General features: G+C 41.5%; 1 protein-coding gene across 2 annotated transcripts; it reads left to right on the top strand.

Moving 5' to 3' along the window:
• The first annotated feature begins 212 nt into the window (after positions 1-212).
• znf362a (zinc finger protein 362a) lies at positions 213-20,397 on the top strand. 2 transcript variants are annotated; one of them, XM_029247942.1, is made up of 8 exons: positions 213-739; positions 7,282-7,345; positions 8,716-8,962; positions 14,163-14,472; positions 17,087-17,311; positions 17,466-17,544; positions 18,431-18,589; positions 20,022-20,397. In XM_029247942.1, exons 1-8 carry the CDS (start codon positions 684-686, stop codon positions 20,136-20,138), a joined length of 1,257 nt encoding a protein of 418 aa, XP_029103775.1. In that variant the 5' UTR covers positions 213-683; the 3' UTR covers positions 20,139-20,397. The 2 variants fall into 2 exon arrangements, with proteins under 2 accessions (XP_029103775.1, XP_018580780.1); XM_018725264.2 differs by lacking the exon at positions 213-739 and adding an exon at positions 1,246-1,595.
• Positions 20,398-20,794: the final 397 nt, after the last annotated feature.

Here is a 20,794-nt window from a genome sequence, read left to right on the forward strand (position 1 = left end):
ACTTTACCATACCCCCTACCTAAAATCAGACAAATAAATACACATAATATTGGGTACATTTTCTTTTTTAAATTAAACTTTATTAAAAAAAGTTTATCAAAATACACAACCAAAAATAAACATAAAAAAATCCAGTGTCAAACGAACCCAAAAATATACCCGTATTGGGTACATTTACTGTTGATTGACGCCCTAAATCAGTGTAGCTCCGCTAAAGGTTAGTAAGATGCTGGGAGAGCAGGCACACAGCACAGGGTGGGCTTCCTTTCCGGTGGTGGGGACCACCGTAAATAAATATCAGAGTGATGACACGGAGTCCGTGAACAGTAAAAGCGCCCCCCTTGCAGAACTCGGTGTTTATTCGTTTTAATTTGTGGCAATAGGTTCTTGAAGACAACCAGCATGTGGCGGACGCGCCACTAAAGTCCGGGCTGTCACTACGATCCTCTCGCATGCGGTGCGCGAGTCCTGGAGGAAACACTCGTTCCCCGTTAAGAAAAGCCCACAACCCTTTGTCTCCGTTCGCGGCTCGCTCTTCGTGTGCCATTCGCCGTGCTCGTAACGCCTTTCGTCCGGCAAATGCGGCCATTTCGCGTGCTTCGTTCTTGTACGCCGTTTTCGTCCCGCTACCGCCGGCAGCGCGCGCCTCTCGCGCGCCTCGCCTCACCGTGTAGCGGGCGCTCATGACGGCCGCCGCTTCCCTGCAGCACCCAGAAGTGAACGGCAGGCGACCCGGAAGGTCTGAACTCCGGCTGGAGGAGGCAGAAAGAACATCTTAACCTTTTATATTATACACACACACACACATATATATATATATATATTTTTTTTTTTTACATCTGCAGTCGAGGTCCCAGGTCTGTATGCACGTTCTCCCTTTCTTTATTCCGCATAACTTTGAAAAGCCTCTGAGGCACTTTGCCTCATTCCGAAAAGCAGTTATTTTGGACCACTGAGTGGTCAAAAAGTTAGAAATTGTAGAGGGGGGGAAGAGTAAAGGTAGCACTTGCTCGGAAAAGAGAACCTGCGAGCGCATTTGTGCACAAAAATGCGGAATATGCGGCAGAAATGGCGCGGCGGCCTGCGCGCCGGCGATGTGCTCCGCGAAGCGCCGGGATCGCAGCGAACGCGCCGAATCTGCGAGGCACGATTGTTGTAGGAAGTGTCTGGCTTTTTTTTTTTTTCCCCCTTTTTTTTTTTTTTTTTTTTTTTTTTTTTTTTTTTTTTTTTTTGAGCCGGGCTATTCAAACCTGCAATTCTTTGTAAACAATCGTCCGTCCCCGTAACGCTGGTAAACTGCGAACAAAACAGGCGTTTTGTGCGAACGATCCGTTGTGTTTTAGGGGAATTTTTGCGTATAAATTTGGGATCTGCAGAATATGGCGTCCCGTCCTTATAAAAATAAGACAGGCTGCCATTTTTGTTTTCCTTTTGTCTGAAAATTTTAATAAAACTGTCTGAGAATGTGGGAGAGGCGCTGGATACGTCGGGCTTTCTGTCTCAACGCTTTCTGCCTCCGACCGCCTTTATTTTTCCACAAATAATAAAGTTTTTATTCGGAGCCAACACGGGCAACCTGGTAGAATAAAGGAAAAGTTGGGTAACTTTTCGTTCAGTTATATTGTGTCATTTTCTCGTGCTGTGTTGTCGCGTTGGACAATAAATGTTTGCGGGTTGCGGTGGATGGAGGAAACGGGAGAAAATAACCGAAAAATTAATTGTGTTTTGCACCTTTTGGGAATGTTCGTGTACGAATTTCGTTACCATGATCTCTTTTCTCCGCGAAGGGAAGGATGCGGAGAGACCGAACGCCTTGATGGCCACTTGTATTTTACATTGTGTTTCGACATGAAGCGGTGTTTTTAGGTAAACTTCCAGAGAAGTTGGTAAGATTTGTGTCAGATGTTTATTTCAGCAGTATTCCTCTTGAGTGCTGAATGGGAAATGTTCCACAATGCTGGGCGTGTAAACGCGCGGCGTAAATCATAGTGCGACGCTATATGCAAATTGGATGTTGTGTGGTTACAATATAGCAATCGTGGAATTCCGCAGAAAAAAGGGGGAAAAAAAAAAAAAAAACCGTTCCGAAGTGCCAGTCTTGTATTGCCAGTTCATTGTGAGCCTCTTTATTTGAGCTGGGAGCTGCACTCTGAGCCCACTGGGGTGGCACTTGAGTGTGTTTCTCGTACGTTTGCTGCCCACCTTCCCGCGCTGTCCTGCTCCTGCACGAGGGACCTCAGCAGCGCTACTTTGTAACGGCCAAGTGCGCAAAAAAGGGCTTTCCTCCAAGTGTCACGCATTATTATTTCCCATTTTCCCTTTATGCTCTTTCTCCTCAAAATCGCATCAATCTCACTCTGTCTCGGCTCCTCCAACAAAGACTTGACTGAGTCTGCGGAACGATTTAAGGCTTTTGTGGCCGTGTCTGTGGCGACTCGGATTGAAACAGACATCGGAACTCTTTATTGTTCATTGATTGTGTTTAAATCTTGGTTGAAGGTAAATGGTGATTTATAGATTGTCTTTTCATGTGTGCATACTGCATGTGCCAGGCGTTGTATGTACTGTATGTGGCTTTTAACTTGGTTTTGCCTGAACTGTTTTTCAAGTGCTGTGTAAATGACTGTAAATATGCCAATTTTCATGTTTAACTCTTTCTTTCCAAGATCAGTTTGCTTTTTAATTCATCTTGACCTGTTTATCATAAGGCCCGTATTTTACTGTGCCTCACCAGATCTGTCACAGCAAGTTCATGTTGTTTCTGCAGAAGATGTTTGTTGTGTTTCCGCTGGTCTCATTAAGTTCTGTGTTTTTTTGCAAAGCAGGATCGCTCCAGCTCTGCATTCTGCCTTGTTCCTTATGAGTTTCTTAAAACAGCTTTGTGTCTTGTGTGTTTTGGCTGTGCTCTCCAGCGGGGCTTTGACGAAATGCCAAAACGGCACAATTCATTCGAACATGCCAAAAACAGCGAAAAATAATGCATCTTGGTATTTCAGTGTGAGCACAGCTCAAAATATGTGCTCAGAATCGCAGTTGGGAGTATCGGTTTCAGTCCTGGGCCTCCCTCTTTTGACATTCTACTTTTCACACTTTCAATCACTGATAGTGTCAAGTTGGAGTTTCAGTTTTGTGTATGAGTTCACATTTTCCTGTTGCTTTGTATAGAGCAAAGTGCTCCATTCTGATTTCACATTCACGAAACCTCATTTGTTAATGAGGTGGGTTGGTAAGACTTTGTTGCTCAAGACAGGGCAACCTGAGAACCTGTCAAGAATATAAGCGTGAAAGATTGCATGACGTTGCAGTTTCCCACATCACAACGTAGCACTTGGTCATGAAATTGTTGCTGAGTCTGTGTGTTCGAGGGTTTGCCGTTGCAGTTTCAAAGGGAAAAATAAAATATGAATAAATGTCCATTGTAAAATCTGGATTACGAGCTCTGGCAGCAGGATAGCTTGCTTAAAGGGATTTTAATTCATTTTGTTTTAAAGTTCACAAGATCACTGCTCATTTGTTTTACTCTGCAAAATGCACAGACACTTTGCCGTTAAAGGTGTCATGTAGTGTTACTTACAACTGTGTAAGGAGGTTGTCTTTTAATCACAGCCCTAAAGCTTTATTTATGACAGTGTAGGGGCTTAGATGTTATTAAATATTTATATGGTTTCAAATAACTGAGTTATAGGCCATGCAATAATTCCTATAAAAACTCAAAGAACCCACATTCCAGTCTAACTCCTGCTGTAGTACCCTTGAGCAAAGTACTTAAACTGAAATGCTCCAGGAAAATTTACCCTGCTCTGTAGATTGTCAGATCATTGTATGTAGCTTAACACTACAAGTCATTGTGCAGTAAAGTGTCAGATAAGTGAATTAATAATTCTAATAATAATAAATAAATGATTATGCTGGACAGTGCATGACAAGAGACTCAGGTCCAGAGAAGGTCAACTTTTTTTTTTTTTTTTTTGGAATTTGTAGACTGTGTGGACAGGTGGTTCAGGGGATGTACCTCAGCAACACAGGTACAGGGGATCAGCAGTCTGGACACATGGGCCATTCATTGGGTTTAGCTCTCTCCTTATAAATTGGGAGAGGATTAAGTGAATAGTTACTAATGGGTTCAGTGTTTCCTGGTGTGTTTGGACAGTAACCCCCCCTGCAGACCATGTGTTCCACATACCTTAACATTTATTTATTTAGCTGATGGTTTTTTTAAACAGTGATTTTTATCCCTTTATAGAGCTGAGTAATTATACTGGAGCAATTTAGGGTAAGTACCTTGCTCAAGGGTACTATAGCAGTAGGTGGGGTTCAGACCTGTGACCTTTTGGGTCTAAAGGCATTGGCTCTAACCACTACGCTACCAGCTGTTAATCAATAGTTGTGCTTCATTGGAGTTGTCAGTGTGATAGGTAGGATGTACATACTTCTCCCATGCCTTGCACTAAGCATAATTAAGTTTCTATACAGAGTTAAATGAAGTTGTTTCCTCTGTTTACTTTTGTCATTATGTTGAATGACTGCTTTGAACCAATAACCGATGACAGGAGTTGTGCTGTCAGGAATCACTTATGCAGGGTGGACAACGTGTATGTATGTATGTATGTATGTATGTATGTATGTATGTATGTATGTATGTATGTATATGGTTGTCCTGTCTGTTGCATCTATGTCAAGAATGCATAAAAAACATGTATGGAAGTACAGTGACTGTACTGGCTAAACGTGGTAGTGACAAAGGACCTGTGTGGATATGTTGCTAGTCATCAGTCATCACATGCAGTTGTCATATCTTGGCAACAAGATACATCATGCCTTCATCGTCACCAATGTTTCTTGTGCCACCACGGGTTACCGGCATGAGACAATAAGGAGAGAAAGGGGGTAGCCACTACCAAAGATATAACAAGTACAACGTTGTTACGTAGCAGACAAAGGTGCATGAAGAAAAACCAGGGACAATTTCGCAGTTCATATGGATTCGAGAAAAATAAGTCTTAAGCCTGGACCTAATGCTACCTGGCAGACTGTTCTACAGCTTAGGTGCCCTATAACTAAAAGTATGGCCTCCTACAGAGATCTTATTAATCGTGGGCTGGATTAAGATATCCCGCATCAGAGGATCGTAGACAATGTTCAGGAATGTAGGGATTAATAATATCAGTACGGTAAGCTTAAGCGGGGCCATTTACTTCTCTTAAGAGGAGGAATTTATAATCGGCTCTGAATTTAAGAGGGAATCAATTTAATGACTTAAGAACTGGTGTTATATGCTCTTATTTCCAAGATCCTGTAACAATACAAGCAGTGGTGCTTTGAATCAACAGGAACCTGGACACAGTCTCATATGGACAGCTCATTAAATGAATGAAGATTTCCTATCTAGTCTCTCTACTTCAGAGTAAATTTACATTTTTACTGTAGAGACTGTAACGCTAATACGATGAGTAACAGGAGGCAGGAGGTACAGCTTTAAAGGGAAACTTTAATTCCCAAATGGCTTATCCGTGAACCCCTTTATTGCAAATGTAAAGCTGAAGGCTCTTGAAATCTAAAGGTTTTGTAGTACCTGGATAGAGGTACACGGTCTGCACCATAATTAGTTTCCTTTTCTTTTCTGCATCCTACCAACTTATGCTTCCTTGATGCAGACATGCCTGTTTTACTTTTACAATACTTTTTTCCTGCGTGTTTTGACCTCTTATTAGTAATGTTCTGTTATACTTGGCTGTTTGCAGCACCATGGGTGAAGTTCATATGTACCGTTGGTGCCCACCGTTGTTGCCCAGTGGTTATGCACCACACTGAATGCTTCAGTCCATTGTGAAAGAGCATAACTAGCTCAATTTGAAGGACTGGAGCATCCTCTAGCTCAAGCTACCTAGTCCTTGCAGGAACCAAGCATACATCAACACAGTTCTTTTGAGGAAGGAAGCTGTCATTCAACTGACACACTTGCTCTCTTTCAATCACTGTAACTTTAACTCTGACCACACCAGTAGAATGATGGTTGATGTATTCTGCTGCTGCTGTACCACTGACAGAGCTCAGACCCAAACTCAGGTTGAAGCTATATAAGAAAGCCTGTTGTTTTGAAGACCATACAACTGGTAGGCCCATCTCCAACATGAAGAAACTTCCTAAGGGACCTTTACCTATTGTAGAATTATAGAATATAGAATTATGCCCTTCAGCCTTTCACAGCAGGTGTTCCACAGGGTTCAGTGCTGGGGCCCTTACTCTTCAGTTGCAGAAACGGGGCTACTGGTAGTGTAGTGGTTAGAGGTGTTGCCTTTGGACCCAAAGGTTGCACGTTGGAATCCCACCTTCAGCCGTAGTACCTTTAAGCAAGGCATTTACCCTAAATTTTTGCATAAAAAGGTAAATAATTGCAGGTTGCTTGACGTAAGTCGCTACGGAGAAAGGTGCCTGAGTAAATGTAAGAGAAACACACCCATTGGCAGTAAAATAGGAAAGAGAATGAACTCATAAAATGGAGACTTCACTAATAAACCTTAACTAGCCATAATTAGCTGTTAGCATTTTCCAAGAATATTTTTTGTCTATAAAAAGTGAATTGCAAACTAATTAGGTTGGAACAACTCCGGAAACAGCTTCTGACAGGGAGAAAAAAATGGGGCCTCATGGGCATTCCCGTCCCTCCTGGCACAGATTTTTTGGAATGTTTTTATTGTTGATTAAAGTCCAGAAACACTCAAAACACTCCTTTCTTGTGGCACTGCTGTCTGTAGAGTCTGCTTCAGAACTAAAATTTTAGCAAAGGGATGCCTTTCGCCAACAAATAACATTTCAAATTGATAAGACCGATATTCCAAGCAAATTAAGTGCTAAAATTACGGTTATTATTCAACATAAAGATCATTGCCTACTTACACATTTTTATGAAAAGCTTACAGTGTTGTTGCTTTTGGGATGAAAGTCAGTGTTTATTTCTTCCCTCACCGGACTTTTGTTTAAGGTTGGTGTGTACCAGTGCACCAGGATGTAGTTTATGTATCGGTGTACCATGGGCAGCCCACTGTACTTCAACTGCAGTGGAGCCTGTAAAGCAGCAGACTGGTGTAAATTCTAACCAGAAATGGCCATTACAGTTACCATGGTATATGCAGCGTTTCACAATAGTTCCTTTCAAAAGCAGTGTTGGAAGGGAAAGCAAGAAGGTTCTGAAAAACATAAAGATCATACAAACTGTAACAAATAAACAATCACTTTATTGCAATAGTGTTCTGAAATGTGTTTTTTTTTTTTTTCCCTCAGGATGGCAGAACCTCGGTTTAATAACCCCTATTTCTGGCCACCACCCCCCACCATGCCTGGGCAGGTAAGTAGTTGGAGATGATTTGAACTGATAAAGAAGTCCTTCCATAGCCTGCTCTGCACTTGGAAGATGAAGTGTTACATACAGTATATAACAAAAAAAATCCAATGCAGTGGTGAGAATTATGTAACGCTTTTCTGGATTAAATAGCACTATCATAATGGGGTGAAGTGGTGGGTGTTAAAGTGGGTAGATGATGGGGCACTAGGATAGTTTCCCTTGCATGTGCTTGTCTGGGAGAACAAAAAGAAGTCTGACGGAACAAAGAGAAGTTTAATGGCCTCTTGTTCATGGAAGCTAGTTTGAAATTTGTGTTTTTTATAAGAACTACATTTTATTAAAGAAAAACATTTATCAGCAACATGCTATTTAAAAATGTTGACTGTTATAATGCCAAAGCCAAAAATTTGTTTCTGGAGTTCTGCTTTAATGACCCATAGAGCAGACCAGGTGCTGATAATGCGTGCCATGTAATCACTGGGGAAATGCAGATTTACTTCTGTTAGCCGAGATGTAACAGACTTGCATTTTGGTCAAAAACCACTTTGAAACGTATTCAAGCATGCTGTAACATATGGGGTGGTTAGCGCTGCTGCTGCCTTTGGACCCAAAGGTTGCAGGTTCGAATCTCCAGCTATAGTACCCTGAGCAAGGTGCTTACCATAAGTTGCTAGTAAAAATTACCCAGCTGTGTAAGTGGGAACAAACTGTTGGTCACTTAACATTGTAAGTCGCTTTGGAGAAAACTGACGGCTAGGTGAATGTAACTACTGTTATATGTGCTCTACAGGATTTTAGAGTATTAATTATGCGTGAAGTTTCTGTTGAAGATCCACATTTTCTGTTTTCTGACACTTGTTTACCGCAGGGAAATTTCTTTGAAAAAATATCTTTGTTGGATTTCCACTAGAGGGAGGTACAATTATAGAGATCGTAGCAAGTTATTTTGCAGTAATGCTGAACAGAAAAATGTTGTAAGCAAAGCTTGAAAGGATTTCCATATAACAAAGAGTAAAATTATAGGAATTTTTAAATACTTTTATTTATAATATTTTTCTTCATTAAAAAGACTGGCTTTATCTGATGTTAACATGAACAAGAGATAAAGCTATGTCTGCTATTAAAGTTAGCAATGAAATGTTTTTATATTATTTTGATGTATTTTTCGCTAGGTCATTCATATGCATGTTGTCTTTCCTGATGAAGGCAATTTTTTTTTTTTCTTGTGCTGCTATTGAAATTGAAGACTATTAATTGCATAGACACCGAGAGAGCAAACTGGTCTTAGGGACGCTTGTTGGTTCAGGTATTGTAGACGTACGAAGCAGGTGAAGCATTAGAATTAGACTGTGTCTTTATGTACTGTGTGCCAGCTGGATAACTTGGTGTTGATCAACAAGATCAAGGAGCAGCTGATGGCAGAGAAGATTAGACCTCCACACCTGGCACCCTCTACGGTTCCCTCCCAGCAGCCCTTGCTGGTCCCACCCTCGTCCTCTGAGGGCGGGCAGCATGTGATGCCGATCCCTAAGCTGCAGCAGGTGCCAGGGCTCCATTCCCACAGCCCATCTCAGCCTGACATTGCACTGCACGCCCGACCTGCCTCCAGCTCAGCCACAGGTACTGCTTACAAAGTCTGAGATGTGCAAGGGAAACACCTGCAGGGGTGCACACTTTGTGTAGCCATGATTCCCCTTTATTCTGTCCATTTACCTGCATCAGAAACCTTCTCCTGTTCAATGAAGGTTTTGGCAGTTGTGCTTTGCAGTTGCTCTGATGCCTTCCTGCAGCTGTCTCAGAATTAATACTGAAGGTGTTTTTATTAATAAAACCACACTCACAGTATGGCCATACAGCCTGTCAAAGTTGGACTAGGGCACCACTTTGTCATGTTTACTGTACAGTTTTGCTCTTTTGCATATGTGTAGAGTTAGATATTTTTGTTGAAGTACTTTGGAAAAGCACAAGTATGTTGGTCATGGCTAAAGTGGCAGAGCACCTAATTTATTAAGTCTTTGCACCAGTTGAGAAATGGTTTCAGCCTGTTTATTCTTCAAGGAACCAAATTAAATGTACTTAAGGCTCTTGGATAGAGGTGATCAGCTCTCATTCCACCAATGTGCACCATATGTGGGGCTTCTTTTCCACTCCTTGTTGTGGAACCTTGTGCACTTAATAAGTAGACAATTTTTTTCATGCCTCTTGTCAGCAAGACAACTGCAGCCACTTCAGATGACTTTCTTACAATATTCGTGGGACATGGTACAATATGTCTAGTTGAGGAAATGACCAGGTGTGAGCCAGCAAAGGGTGGACTTTCAGCTTTTCTTTCCTTAATTTCCCATAATTGTACAAATAATAAGACAAATCAACAACAACCCAGGGACTAAAAGAAATGAACATGCTCATCTGTTATAACTGTTGTGAAAGAAATTTTCTTTCTTCTCCTGGAATCAATCAGCCACAGGAGCTCCGTACAAAACGCTCAGACACATAGACACTTTTCACAACAGTATCGGCTGATGGGAGAGCTCCATACAGCTGGATGTCTCCCCTATCGATCTGCGTTGCCTCCTTTTATTTGCAATCTCATACGTAGGTCATCATAATGCATGGCAACACTTTTGAAACTTCCCTTGCGTCCAACACAAAAGTTATCTACTCTGGACAAAAGTGTGTCGGGACAGCGAAGGTCAACAACAAACTTCCTTCTTCGTTTCTCTACCAACATTTTTCCATTGCATTAAACGGACGACATACATTTTCTGAACGTATTAACTTTTACATCACACTAGAATATATTAATCACTTGAAAATATTAACGACTTGAACATATTTTCACACCACACTGTCTGTAAGTTTGTCTATTGAATGGTTGCAATGATAGAGAGCCAATCCTGAAAACAGCCAGAATATGACACCACTACATCACAGTGTATGACTATTATTATTTTTATTAACTTCGAATTAAATTTAAAAAGTAAAATTACTGGGAATAAAATAAATGTGATCTTCACAAACTCCCATTCATTGCCCTTGACAGATTCCTCACGTAAGTGTGTCTGGAGTTCATCAGGTTTGGGCAACTTTGAGATTCCTTTATTATCTACTTTCTCAGTTATCTATTGCCTGTGAAACCAGTGTAGCTGGATTTGTTTATTGGGGAGGTTATGCTGAATTTTTGGATGTAGTTGTAATAATGAAAAAATAGTTGATTTCAAATCACTTCATTTAACATTTATATTAACTGTTTAACAACACACACACACACTGTCTGAAGCTGCTTGTCCTGCTTGGGGTTGTGACGACCTGGAGTCTAACCCGGCAGCAGAGGGCGCAAGGCTGGAGGGGGTGGGGACACACCCAGGATGGGACACCAGTCCGTCACAGGGCACCCCAAGCAGGGCTCGAACCCCAGACCCACCAGAGAGCAGGCACAGGCCAAACCCGCTGTGCCACCACACCCCCCGCTTTTTACAGTTTAAAGTAAATATAAAACAGATACACTGTATCGCCAAACATCATTGCAGAGTCTTCTCATAAATGTATTGAGCATTCCTCATGTTGTAAAGGAACTTCAAAGTTCAGGTGTAAACACTGTGGAAGTGAGTTGAATGAAGGCAGTCAGTCCTATTTTGCTTATATTCTCTCTGCCAGTTAACTGTGAGACACAGAAATGCTTCTTTCTGCATCAAAACAGTCAAAAATTTTAGAATATAAAATTCTATTACAAACTAACTGGAAAATGTTTATTAAAGCATGTATATTTATATGTTGTCAAATAATTTTTGCAGTTCTTTATAGTTTAGTGAAATTGATATTAGCATTGATTTACTTTCCAGGTGGGAGGATTTCTTTTTGCAAGCAGTGCCAGAATGAAGCAAATCACTAAATATATAAGTAAACAAAATTATACTCATAGGAGTGAAAAAGCCCAGTTTGGATTACCCTTACACTGAGGTAATTTAAAACCGTTCCACTTCAGGGAGTATTCAAATTACCCTGAAGGGTGTGGTTATGTGTCAGCCAGGAATTGTTTTCACCTTCCCCATTGTTTGCTATATACAGAGCATAAGGTACCTGATATTTTTGTACACTTTTTATCCTTTCCAGCCACCTGCACTATTTTGCTTACTCTGCTCTTTTACTTGGATCTATTGAAATGGCAACAATGTGCTACTACAATGCAGGAAATTTCAGATGTTCACAAGTACCATCTTTATTTTTTCTACCTGTTCCAGCAAGACCGTCTTGATTTTTAGTTGGCAGAATCTCACCGGAGCAGCAAAATTCCATGACCCATCAGATAAACCCATAACCGTTTCTTATCAGTTCCATGTTTAACGTGTATTTAATATAGATCACTTAGCTGCAGAAGTTTTCGTGTGCCTGGGGTCAGATTTCAGTCTGCTGTCCTTGCAGAGAAGACACATGCCTTTGGGTTTGTGTTACAGGTCACTTTGCATGTAAGGGCTTGGTACAGGAAACCATGCTGTGTACAGGAAAGCATGTTTTCCCATTGTTTAAACAAAATAAGTGTAGGGTCACAATTGCCTGAATGTCCTGACACCCTCTTCCTCAAGGAGCCCAGAGATTACCGGAGTGCTTTATAGCAGTATTAAATCATAAACAGGTTGCAAGGGTGTTTGTTAAAAACATGAAGTCACACATAAAAGGTACTTCTCTATTGTGCTCTGTGTGTCTCCACACGTGGTAAAAATATAATCTTTATCATTCTCCCGGCATCTTCTGTCTTCATAGCTTCTTCATAGAAATTTATCCCTGCTGCTGAGGCGTTGATGTTCCATAAAGGTCTGATCCCTCCTCATGCACACGTACCCTTCACCATCCATTGGCTTTTTATCGCGACTTCGCTCCTTTCTACAGTGAAGGTTGAAAGAGGTTCGGTAAATCCTCTATGAACTGTAATAGTCACTGATCTGAAACACTAAAGGGAAAATTTCCACAGGGAAAAAAGTTAATTTGTACCTTGTAGTATCCGTTTCTCATGACTTTCCAGAATAGTTAGTTTCTTGTTCCTGGTCGTAATTATTCAATTTGTTTGTTTCCTTTTAAAATCATTGACCATCTATTTTGGCACACTAAAGTTAAAGTTTTTAAAAAAAAAAAACCATTGAAAAATGACGCACCAATTTTCAGTGTCACCTCTTAAACAACAATGGCAATAAGAGCCATCAACAAACTAAAAAGTACGCAAGGTATAAAAAAGTTGATAATGCACTGCCCAGGTGAGTCTCAGTGGGAGGAAAAACTGGTTTTACAATGATATCATTTGCAGGGGTCAGAATCGAAAATACCTGCTGTAGGCTATAAATATGTACCATGTTTTTCCTCTGAGAACAACTCGAGGATAGATTTCCTGTATTTTTCAACAGATGTTACTTCTTAAGAAACGCTTGAATCACCTGGCCAGAAAGTGGCCACAGAACACGGGCAGAATCAGTAGACGGTTTTTTCTTCTGAAGAGAGAATACAAGCACAACACTCTCTGCCTTCATCTCCTTCCATGCTGAATGTGTTCAGATCCTCTGTCTTCATGGACTACTCTAACTTTGTGTTTCTCTACATGTAAATCATATGTAAATGTACAGCGCAGTACTCATTGTCTCCATGCACCATAGCAAAGAGGCTGAACACAGCACAACTGTGGCATGGACAGATTGCGTGCGGTCTCTTACACACCTCTTTCAGCACATGAATAGGCACCCCTGTCTGAGCCCTCTCTCATATTGTAAATGTTGATGTCAGAAAAAATGCCTTGCATTGAACCTCCATTGTCTGACGTCTCTTTGTGTTGTTGTGCTCTTACATCTGGCCTCCTGGGGTTCACAAGGGGCTTCCAGGGACTGTTCCATGTGACAGAAATTATTGTGCTTTTCCAAACCACGTACAGTGAATGTTTTGGCCAGCAGACACAATTCGCTTCAAAAGCCGTTCATTTTACTGCAAGCAAACACACACACACTTTAGAAGATGTTAACTTTAAGGCGTGTTTGACTTTTTCTGTTGGTTACGTTTAAGATTATCTTTGACCAAATATTTATTCAAGTGCATGGTGTAATATTTTGTGATTTTTATTTAAGCCCATGGTGTGTGAATAACACTGTGTTTGATTTAAAAAAAAACTCATGGCTAACAAGCATAGAACTTTGTTGTGCAAATGAAACACAATCCAGAAAATACATGCAGTACCTGCTTGATGGTATGGGAACCCTATAGGGATGGTTATTACTCTTGTATTACTCTTGTATTTAAAATATTAAAATAAACTTTTAAAATCTAAACGTAACATTTTATTTTAATATTTATTACATGAATAAATGACCATGACTTATACCCGTGATTCTACTTACCTACTTGGTTTAACCAATGTAATTTGGGCTTCATTTCTGCACCTGCACTACTTCCTTTTTTTCTTCTACACACATGATTTCCTCTAAAGAAACAAATGGAACTGGTCATTGCAAACATATTGTGTCCCATGAGAAAGACAGATTCTCATAAAATAACCATTAACTCATAAACTAACTCTTATTAAAGAAAACTAGTTATGTTTTTATTATGTAAGATGGTAAAACTAAAGGATGCAGGATGTTTGCATACTTTCAAGCAGCACTGTATATGAAGTGAAATGTGTGTGTTTAAAGTCTAACATGTTTAACATTTTTTCCTGCCAGGGAGGGCTGACACAGAGTAATGTTGCAAAGCAACTGTAGTTAGTAGTACAGGTTGAAATCTGTTTGCATGTTGAAATTAGTGTTGAAACCTGTGCATGTTACCTCCACCCTTCCTCCTGCAGTAGGCCATGTGCTGTCATCCCGAACTTCAGAGGCCATAAGTGCGACTACACCAACATTGAGCAGCCAAAGTCGGCTGGGCGGAGCCCCGTCCCCAAATATCATCTCGGGATTGGCTAGTGCCCCTGGCATGGAGCCAATCAAGAGTAGCGGGGGGCTGGCAGGCTTGTTGGGACCACCTCCAAAGATGGAACGTGGGCGCAAGAAGATCAAGGCAGAGAACACCTCTGGGCCCCTGTTGGTGGTACCCTACCCGATCCTCGCCTCGGGCGCAGATGGGACTATCACTGCCAAAGAGGGAAAAACCTACAGGTTGGAACACGCGCGGTACAGTACCACTCACAGAGTACTAAATACCATCATTTTCTTCAACATGTTACTTATATCTTCCTTCCTTTGTCAGGAAGTCTCATTGGGACTCATAATTAAAAAATATAATGAATCTGATAATTAAAATTTTGAGCATAAAATACTACACTGGATCATAAGTCAAGTCAAGAGAGGCTTTACTGTCACTTCAACCACATACAACAGTACACAGTGAAACGAAACAACGTTCCTCCAGGACGGTGTTGCTACGTAAAACAACACAGAATACAAAAAGTGCATATGTGCAAGACTTGTGCAAACAATGCTAGACATTGCAAAAATGACTAAAACAAGATAATAATTACTTAAACAAGACAATAGTGTCAGTGCCAGTCCTGCGTATTGAGGAGTCTGATTGCTTGGGGGAGGAAACTGTTACACAGTCTGACCGTGAGGGACCGGATGCTTCGGTACCTTTTGCCAGATGGTAGGAGGGTGAAGAGTTTGCGTGAGGTCATCCAAAATGCTGGTGGCTTTGGGGATGCAGCGTGTGGTGTAAATGTCTGATGGAGGGAAGAGAAACCCCGATGGTCCTCACTATCCGCTCCAGGGTCTTGCAAGCCGAAACAGTGCAATTACCAAACAAGGCAATGATGCAGCTGCTCACGATGCTCTTGACAGTCCCACTGTAGAATGTGGTGAAGATGGGGTGGGAGATTGGCCTTTCTCAACCTTCACAGAAAGTAGAGATGCTGCTGGGCTTTCTTGGCTATGGAGCTGGTGCTGAGGGACCAGGTGAACACCAAGAAATTTGGTGCTCTTGACGATCTTCATGGAGGAACCGTCGATGTTCAGCAGAGAGCGGTTGCTCCGTGCTCTCCTGAAGTCAACAACCATCTGCGGATCTTTAATATTTTAGGTATTTGAGGAAAACTAAATGTAGACACACACCTCGAGTAGTGTAACGTGTGATTTACGCTACCTCGGACTTAGGTAGATTATTCTAAAAGGTTAGCAATAAAAATGTTAAGTTCTGAAAATGTAGCTGTACTCCGGCATGTTACCACAGTTGCCCTCTTGCGTCAATGTTCCACACAGTATGCAACACTCAAGTGCAGCGTTCTGTCTCCCTCAGTCTTCCTTTGCACTTGCTACTAACTGGCAGCCAAAAGAATTTTTCATCTCGTTGTGTTTGTGACTTCAGTGATATTATTATTATGACTGGAAAGAGGCAAACAGATTGTTAAAGTGCACAACCCATGTGCACATGCACAAAAATGGATTTAGAAATAGAGGCATATGAAGGTAAACGGAAGTTATCGGCAATAATGGTGAACTCGGTCTCTCAATGTCAACGGGTGGTACAGTTCTAAAGGATAATGCCCATATCAAAGAACATGCAGAAATGAATCTGAAAGATCAACAGTAATTACAAGGTAGCATTCTGGTGCCGTTTGTGAAATTTTTTAAATGGAAAAATTAGTAGTAGTACGAACAGAAGGCCAAAGATGTGTCCCGTTAAGTGGAATGATTATTCAAGGGAAGGTTAGAAGTTTTCACGAGGACATAAAGGGAAGATATCCAAATGCTTCAGTCATTTGTGGGTAGTAATGGTGGGTTTCATTGTTTTAAGAATTTTGCTGGTCTTTATAGTGTTAAAGAGAGTGTTGAGGTTGATAGTGGTGGTGCAGCTGAAACATTTCCAGCTTTATGGAAAGAAATAAACAACGAAGGAGGTTATTTGCAGCAACAAATTTTTATTTCTCTCATATGAAAGCAACTGACAGGAATAACATCTTAAACATGTTCTCTGACCTTAATGTGTTATGCAGAGCTGAACACATGTATTCATAACCTATGGGGTGCGAGTAATGGGCAGGGTTATGGGTTCAATTCTGATTTGGGTCTCTTTTTAGTTACGTCAGGGTTTCCGAAATGGAAAGATTGCATAACGCGGCGTGCCTTTATATACCTGCACACATACAGTGTGTACACAGATTTATTGTGTAATATGCAACAGGTAATTCTTGGAGTATAAAGTACTATCGATGAGTAGTTAGAGCACTATTTGACCATATCATACCTTGTGAAAAACTTTTTTTTTTTTTTTTTTTAAAAAAAAGAAATAGTCCTCATCATCATAATCACTTATATCACTAATTGCCATGGCCAGGTTGAACCATGGTTAAGTTGTCATCATGACACAACATGCTAGGTATGTAAAAGATGGACTGCGGGTTGTAAACCACAAACGTATGGAAAATGTTGGATACAAGTTGGATCCTGTCTCTCATTGTGCAGCTTTACAGAGCACAGCTTGTCTTTGTTGTGGTGTGTTTTACACCTTTTGTTAGCCTAAGGGCAGAGTGTGTGATGTGTATCAGTGGGTCAGGATCGAGCATTTGAGTTTTTAGCGCATAAAGTATGCATACGTGTTATTTTTGTAACTTTGTAAGCTGTACTGTGTGTAATGTTTAATATTAAGCTTTTTCCTTTAATATTTAAATTCCGGAATCCGTACATGTACATGTTCTCTCCGGTCATGAAGCCTACATGTGAATATAGACATATATGGATCGCACGGGTGTAAAACTGTACGCCTGTGTGCATTTCACAGGTGTAAAGTGTGCCCACTGACCTTCTTCTCTAAGTCGGACATGCAAATCCACTCAAAGTCACACACAGAGGCCAAGCCACACAAGTGCCCCCACTGCTCCAAATCCTTTGCCAACGCCTCCTACTTGGCCCAGCACCTGCGTATACACCTGGGTGTGAAACCCTACCACTGCTCCTACTGCGAGAAGTCCTTCCGCCAGCTGTCCCACCTGCAGCAGCACACCAGGTACTAAAAGACTCCCTTTACAGGTCACACACAGCGCATTCCTGTTTGTTTGCTTTGCTGCTTTTTCCTGATAAATGCCACATGCTCAACGGTCTGGAGAGAGAATTCGATTAAACTACAGTTACGGTGTACTTCTCTGGCTTTTTTTCTGCAGGATTCACACCGGTGACCGGCCCTACAAGTGCGCCCACCCGGGCTGTGAAAAAGCTTTCACACAGCTCTCCAATCTTCAGGTAGTGTGTCAACACAGAAATTCTGCATGTGTGATCAGAGGCGCACACACACACAGGCTTTTGGCACCATCCGCTTGCGTCTTGAGAAATAGTGTGGCTCTCTGTGTTTGCATCAGGCCCAGTGAATGGCCGTTACATGTAACAGGAAACTGTGTGTTCAGTCAGTCATCGTTCTGTAGTTTGTGTGCTTCATTTCACAGTTCAAAGTAGTGTATTCTTAGCGATCTGGAAATAGAGCACCACTTGGTGTGTTAAATGCCGTGATCTTTTCCATCAGTCTCTGCAGACGTGGTGGTAGTCAATGCCTCCGAAATTACATTTACATTTATTCATTTAGGAGACGCTTTTCTCCAATCTCGCAGCAAATCTGTCATAGAGAATCAGAATCAGAATGAGTTTTATTGGCCAGTATGCTGATGCACACAAGGAATTTGCTGTGGCTCTAGGTGATAGAAATGTCTTCACACCATCTTTTTCATTAGCTCCGTGTATGCGTGGTAAAGTTAAAAAGTATAAGATTTTTGTACTTTTTGTGTTTTATTCAGTTTTATATACTGTATAATAAGATTTAGGGCAGAGTGGTAATGGTAAAGAAGTGAACAACTTCTGAGTATGTGTGAGCTTGCAGACACAACAGCATCACGTTGTGACCCGTTTTAGAAATGATTGACTGTGCCAGGTAGAATTCTGCACGCAGAAGGCTCTGTGCAAACTGATGTGACGGCTTTGGTAGCATCTTCCCTGTTGCTATTTAGAGATTTACTCTGTTCCCCTTAAACTGGTGTTCGGTTTAGTTCGAGTTATCGCAAAATACTGTGCGGATATATACTGCCGCCTGGAAGGAATGAGTTCGTGTCAAGCGGTCTGACTTGTTTCTCTCCCCCAGTCTCACCAAAGGCAACACAACAAAGACAAGCCGTATAAGTGTCCAAACTGCTACCGGGCCTACTCAGACTCGGCCTCGCTGCAGATCCACCTGTCTGCACACGCCATCAAGAATGCCAAGGCATACTGCTGCAGCATGTGTGGTCGTGCATACACCTCAGTAAGTAGCACCATATTGCTCGTGCTTTTTTTTTTTAAGACAGAGGTCCTAGTGGGCTGCATGCTGTGTGTAAATTCTCCAGCTCTCCTTAAACAATAATCATAATCTCATGTCTGAGACTACTGAATTTGTCCAAGTAACACAGAGGGCGTTGGTGCTCTTGATGCTCAGATAGAATGAAAATGTGAACTTGTGGCCCTCGGGGTCAAGACTGAAAAACAGAGCTGTGAATTACTCCTTGAGAATTTAGCCTCAATGCCTTGTTACAACACATTTACCTGACAACAGTAATAACAAGTGAACCTCAGCATACACAAGTGATAAGGATCATCGCTGTGGTCCTATATGGGACAAGTGATCCCTCACAATGGATGAATATGAATAATTAGACCTGGGCCACAAGCACTTAGGACCTAGCCAAAGGACCAATTAAATACGTGCTCTGGAGTCTTAAATAGTTTGAAATTGCTTTAAGACTTCAAGATACAGGTGGTACCCGACTTACGATGGGGTTACGTCCCTCCATCGTAAATCGAAAATATTGTAAGTCGAAAATGCAATTAATACATCTAATACACACCTCCGCGTGAAGACTGGGAGATGTGGATCGCTGCCCAGCATCGCGAGAGAGTATCGCACCGCATATCGCTTGCCCGGGAAAAAATCGAAATTCGAAGTACGGTTTCTGCTGAATGTCAATGGCTGTATGTTGTTGTAGTTAATTATAATATTATTGTTATTATATCAAATAAATTATATGTAATGAATTGTCTGCTGTGATAATAACTGTTGAATGATTTTAAATAAATGTTTTTGTCATCAACCCTATGCAAATATATTTTCATCACAGTCAGTCCTTCAGTGCTGGCAGTTTCCTGCCCCACTATGGTTTTTGTTATAAGGAAGATTTTCTGTTTTCACAAACTTTTGTGTCAAAGATTTTCTGTTTCGGCAAAACGAGTGATGCCAAAATGGTTTCTGTGAACATGGTTTCCAGGGCCACTTTACACACACACACACACACACACACACACACACACACACACACACACATACATACATTGACTGAAAGCGCTTGTCCCAAGTGGGGTCGCAGCGAGCCGGAGCCTAACCCGGCAACACAGGGCGCAAGGCTGGAGGGGCAGGGGACACACCCAGGATGGGACGCCAGTCCGTCACAAGGCACCCCAAACAGAGCTCGAACCCCAGACCCACCAGAGTGTGGGACCCGGCCAAACCTGCTGCACCACCTCACCCCCCAAATCTGCAAATAACATTTTCAGCTAAAAGTTACAAAGCAAGGACACACAGACCTTAATCTAGCATTATTTCCCCACTAAAATAATTTGCCACTTTACAGTGTTGTTAAAATCAGAAGCATCTGCATTGCACTCTGCGCTAACTACCTGGTTCTTGTTTTCTTCTTCTGCAGGAAACGTACCTAATGAAGCACATGTCCAAACATACAGTGGTGGAACACCTGGTGAGCCATCACTCTCCACAGAGGACAGAATCCCCCAGCATCCCCATACGCATTTCCCTTATCTGATCACATCCCCTGAGACGCCCCACCCACTCAACCACCCGTACTTGCAACCTCCCCATTCCTCCTCCTACATGCACATTCTCGTTTCTTTACGTGCACAGGCTTGTGCCACTCCCTGTGTGTACTCAGTGCACTCAGCTTCGTTTGCTTACAGCACTCCTCGTCCCTGTACCACCCGCTCACACCCACAGTCCATCTGTTCGCCCCCTACCCTGACACCACCTCTAAAGAGGCACCAATAAGGGCAATCCTGACCTGTTCCCAAGGTGCAATACCTGTTACTGTTTTTAGTTTTTTTTTTTTTTTTTTTTTGCTTTTATTTTTCTCTGTGTTTGGGCTCCAAACAGACTCTATTTTTACCTAAACAAAAAGGAGAAAGCTTTTAAAAAGTTCTTTCTCTTTTATTTTTAAGCTGTTAGTTGATATGAAAGTGGAAAGGTTAGAACATCCAAAGATAATTTTGCAGCACTTTTAGGCCCAATGGAGTCGGCCAAAAAAAAGGTTTTAGTCTGTTCCTATGAAAAAGGCATTGCTTTAGGCAGCTAAATGTTCTGACCATACGTATTATCAAGCATTAAAGGACCTTTCGTGTTTGCTTTTATCTTTTTTTCTGATTAAAAAAAAGAAAAACCCTGCCAACTAACACTAAGTTGGATTAC

This window comes from Scleropages formosus, chromosome 22 (assembly GCF_900964775.1).
Source record: "Scleropages formosus chromosome 22, fSclFor1.1, whole genome shotgun sequence".
Classification (NCBI taxonomy): domain Eukaryota; kingdom Metazoa; phylum Chordata; class Actinopteri; order Osteoglossiformes; family Osteoglossidae; genus Scleropages; species Scleropages formosus.

Excerpts from the sequence above, each read along its gene's own strand:
- znf362a (XM_029247942.1), top strand. The coding sequence starts at position 684 with ATGACGGCCGCCGCTTCCCTGCAGCACCCAGAAGTGAACGGCAGGCGA. Across the intron at positions 740-7,281 it reads AACGGCAGGCGACCCGGAAG|GATGGCAGAACCTCGGTTTA; the intron begins GTCTGAACTCCG and ends TTTTTCCCTCAG. Across the intron at positions 8,963-14,162 it reads TGCCTCCAGCTCAGCCACAG|TAGGCCATGTGCTGTCATCC; the intron begins GTACTGCTTACA and ends TTCCTCCTGCAG.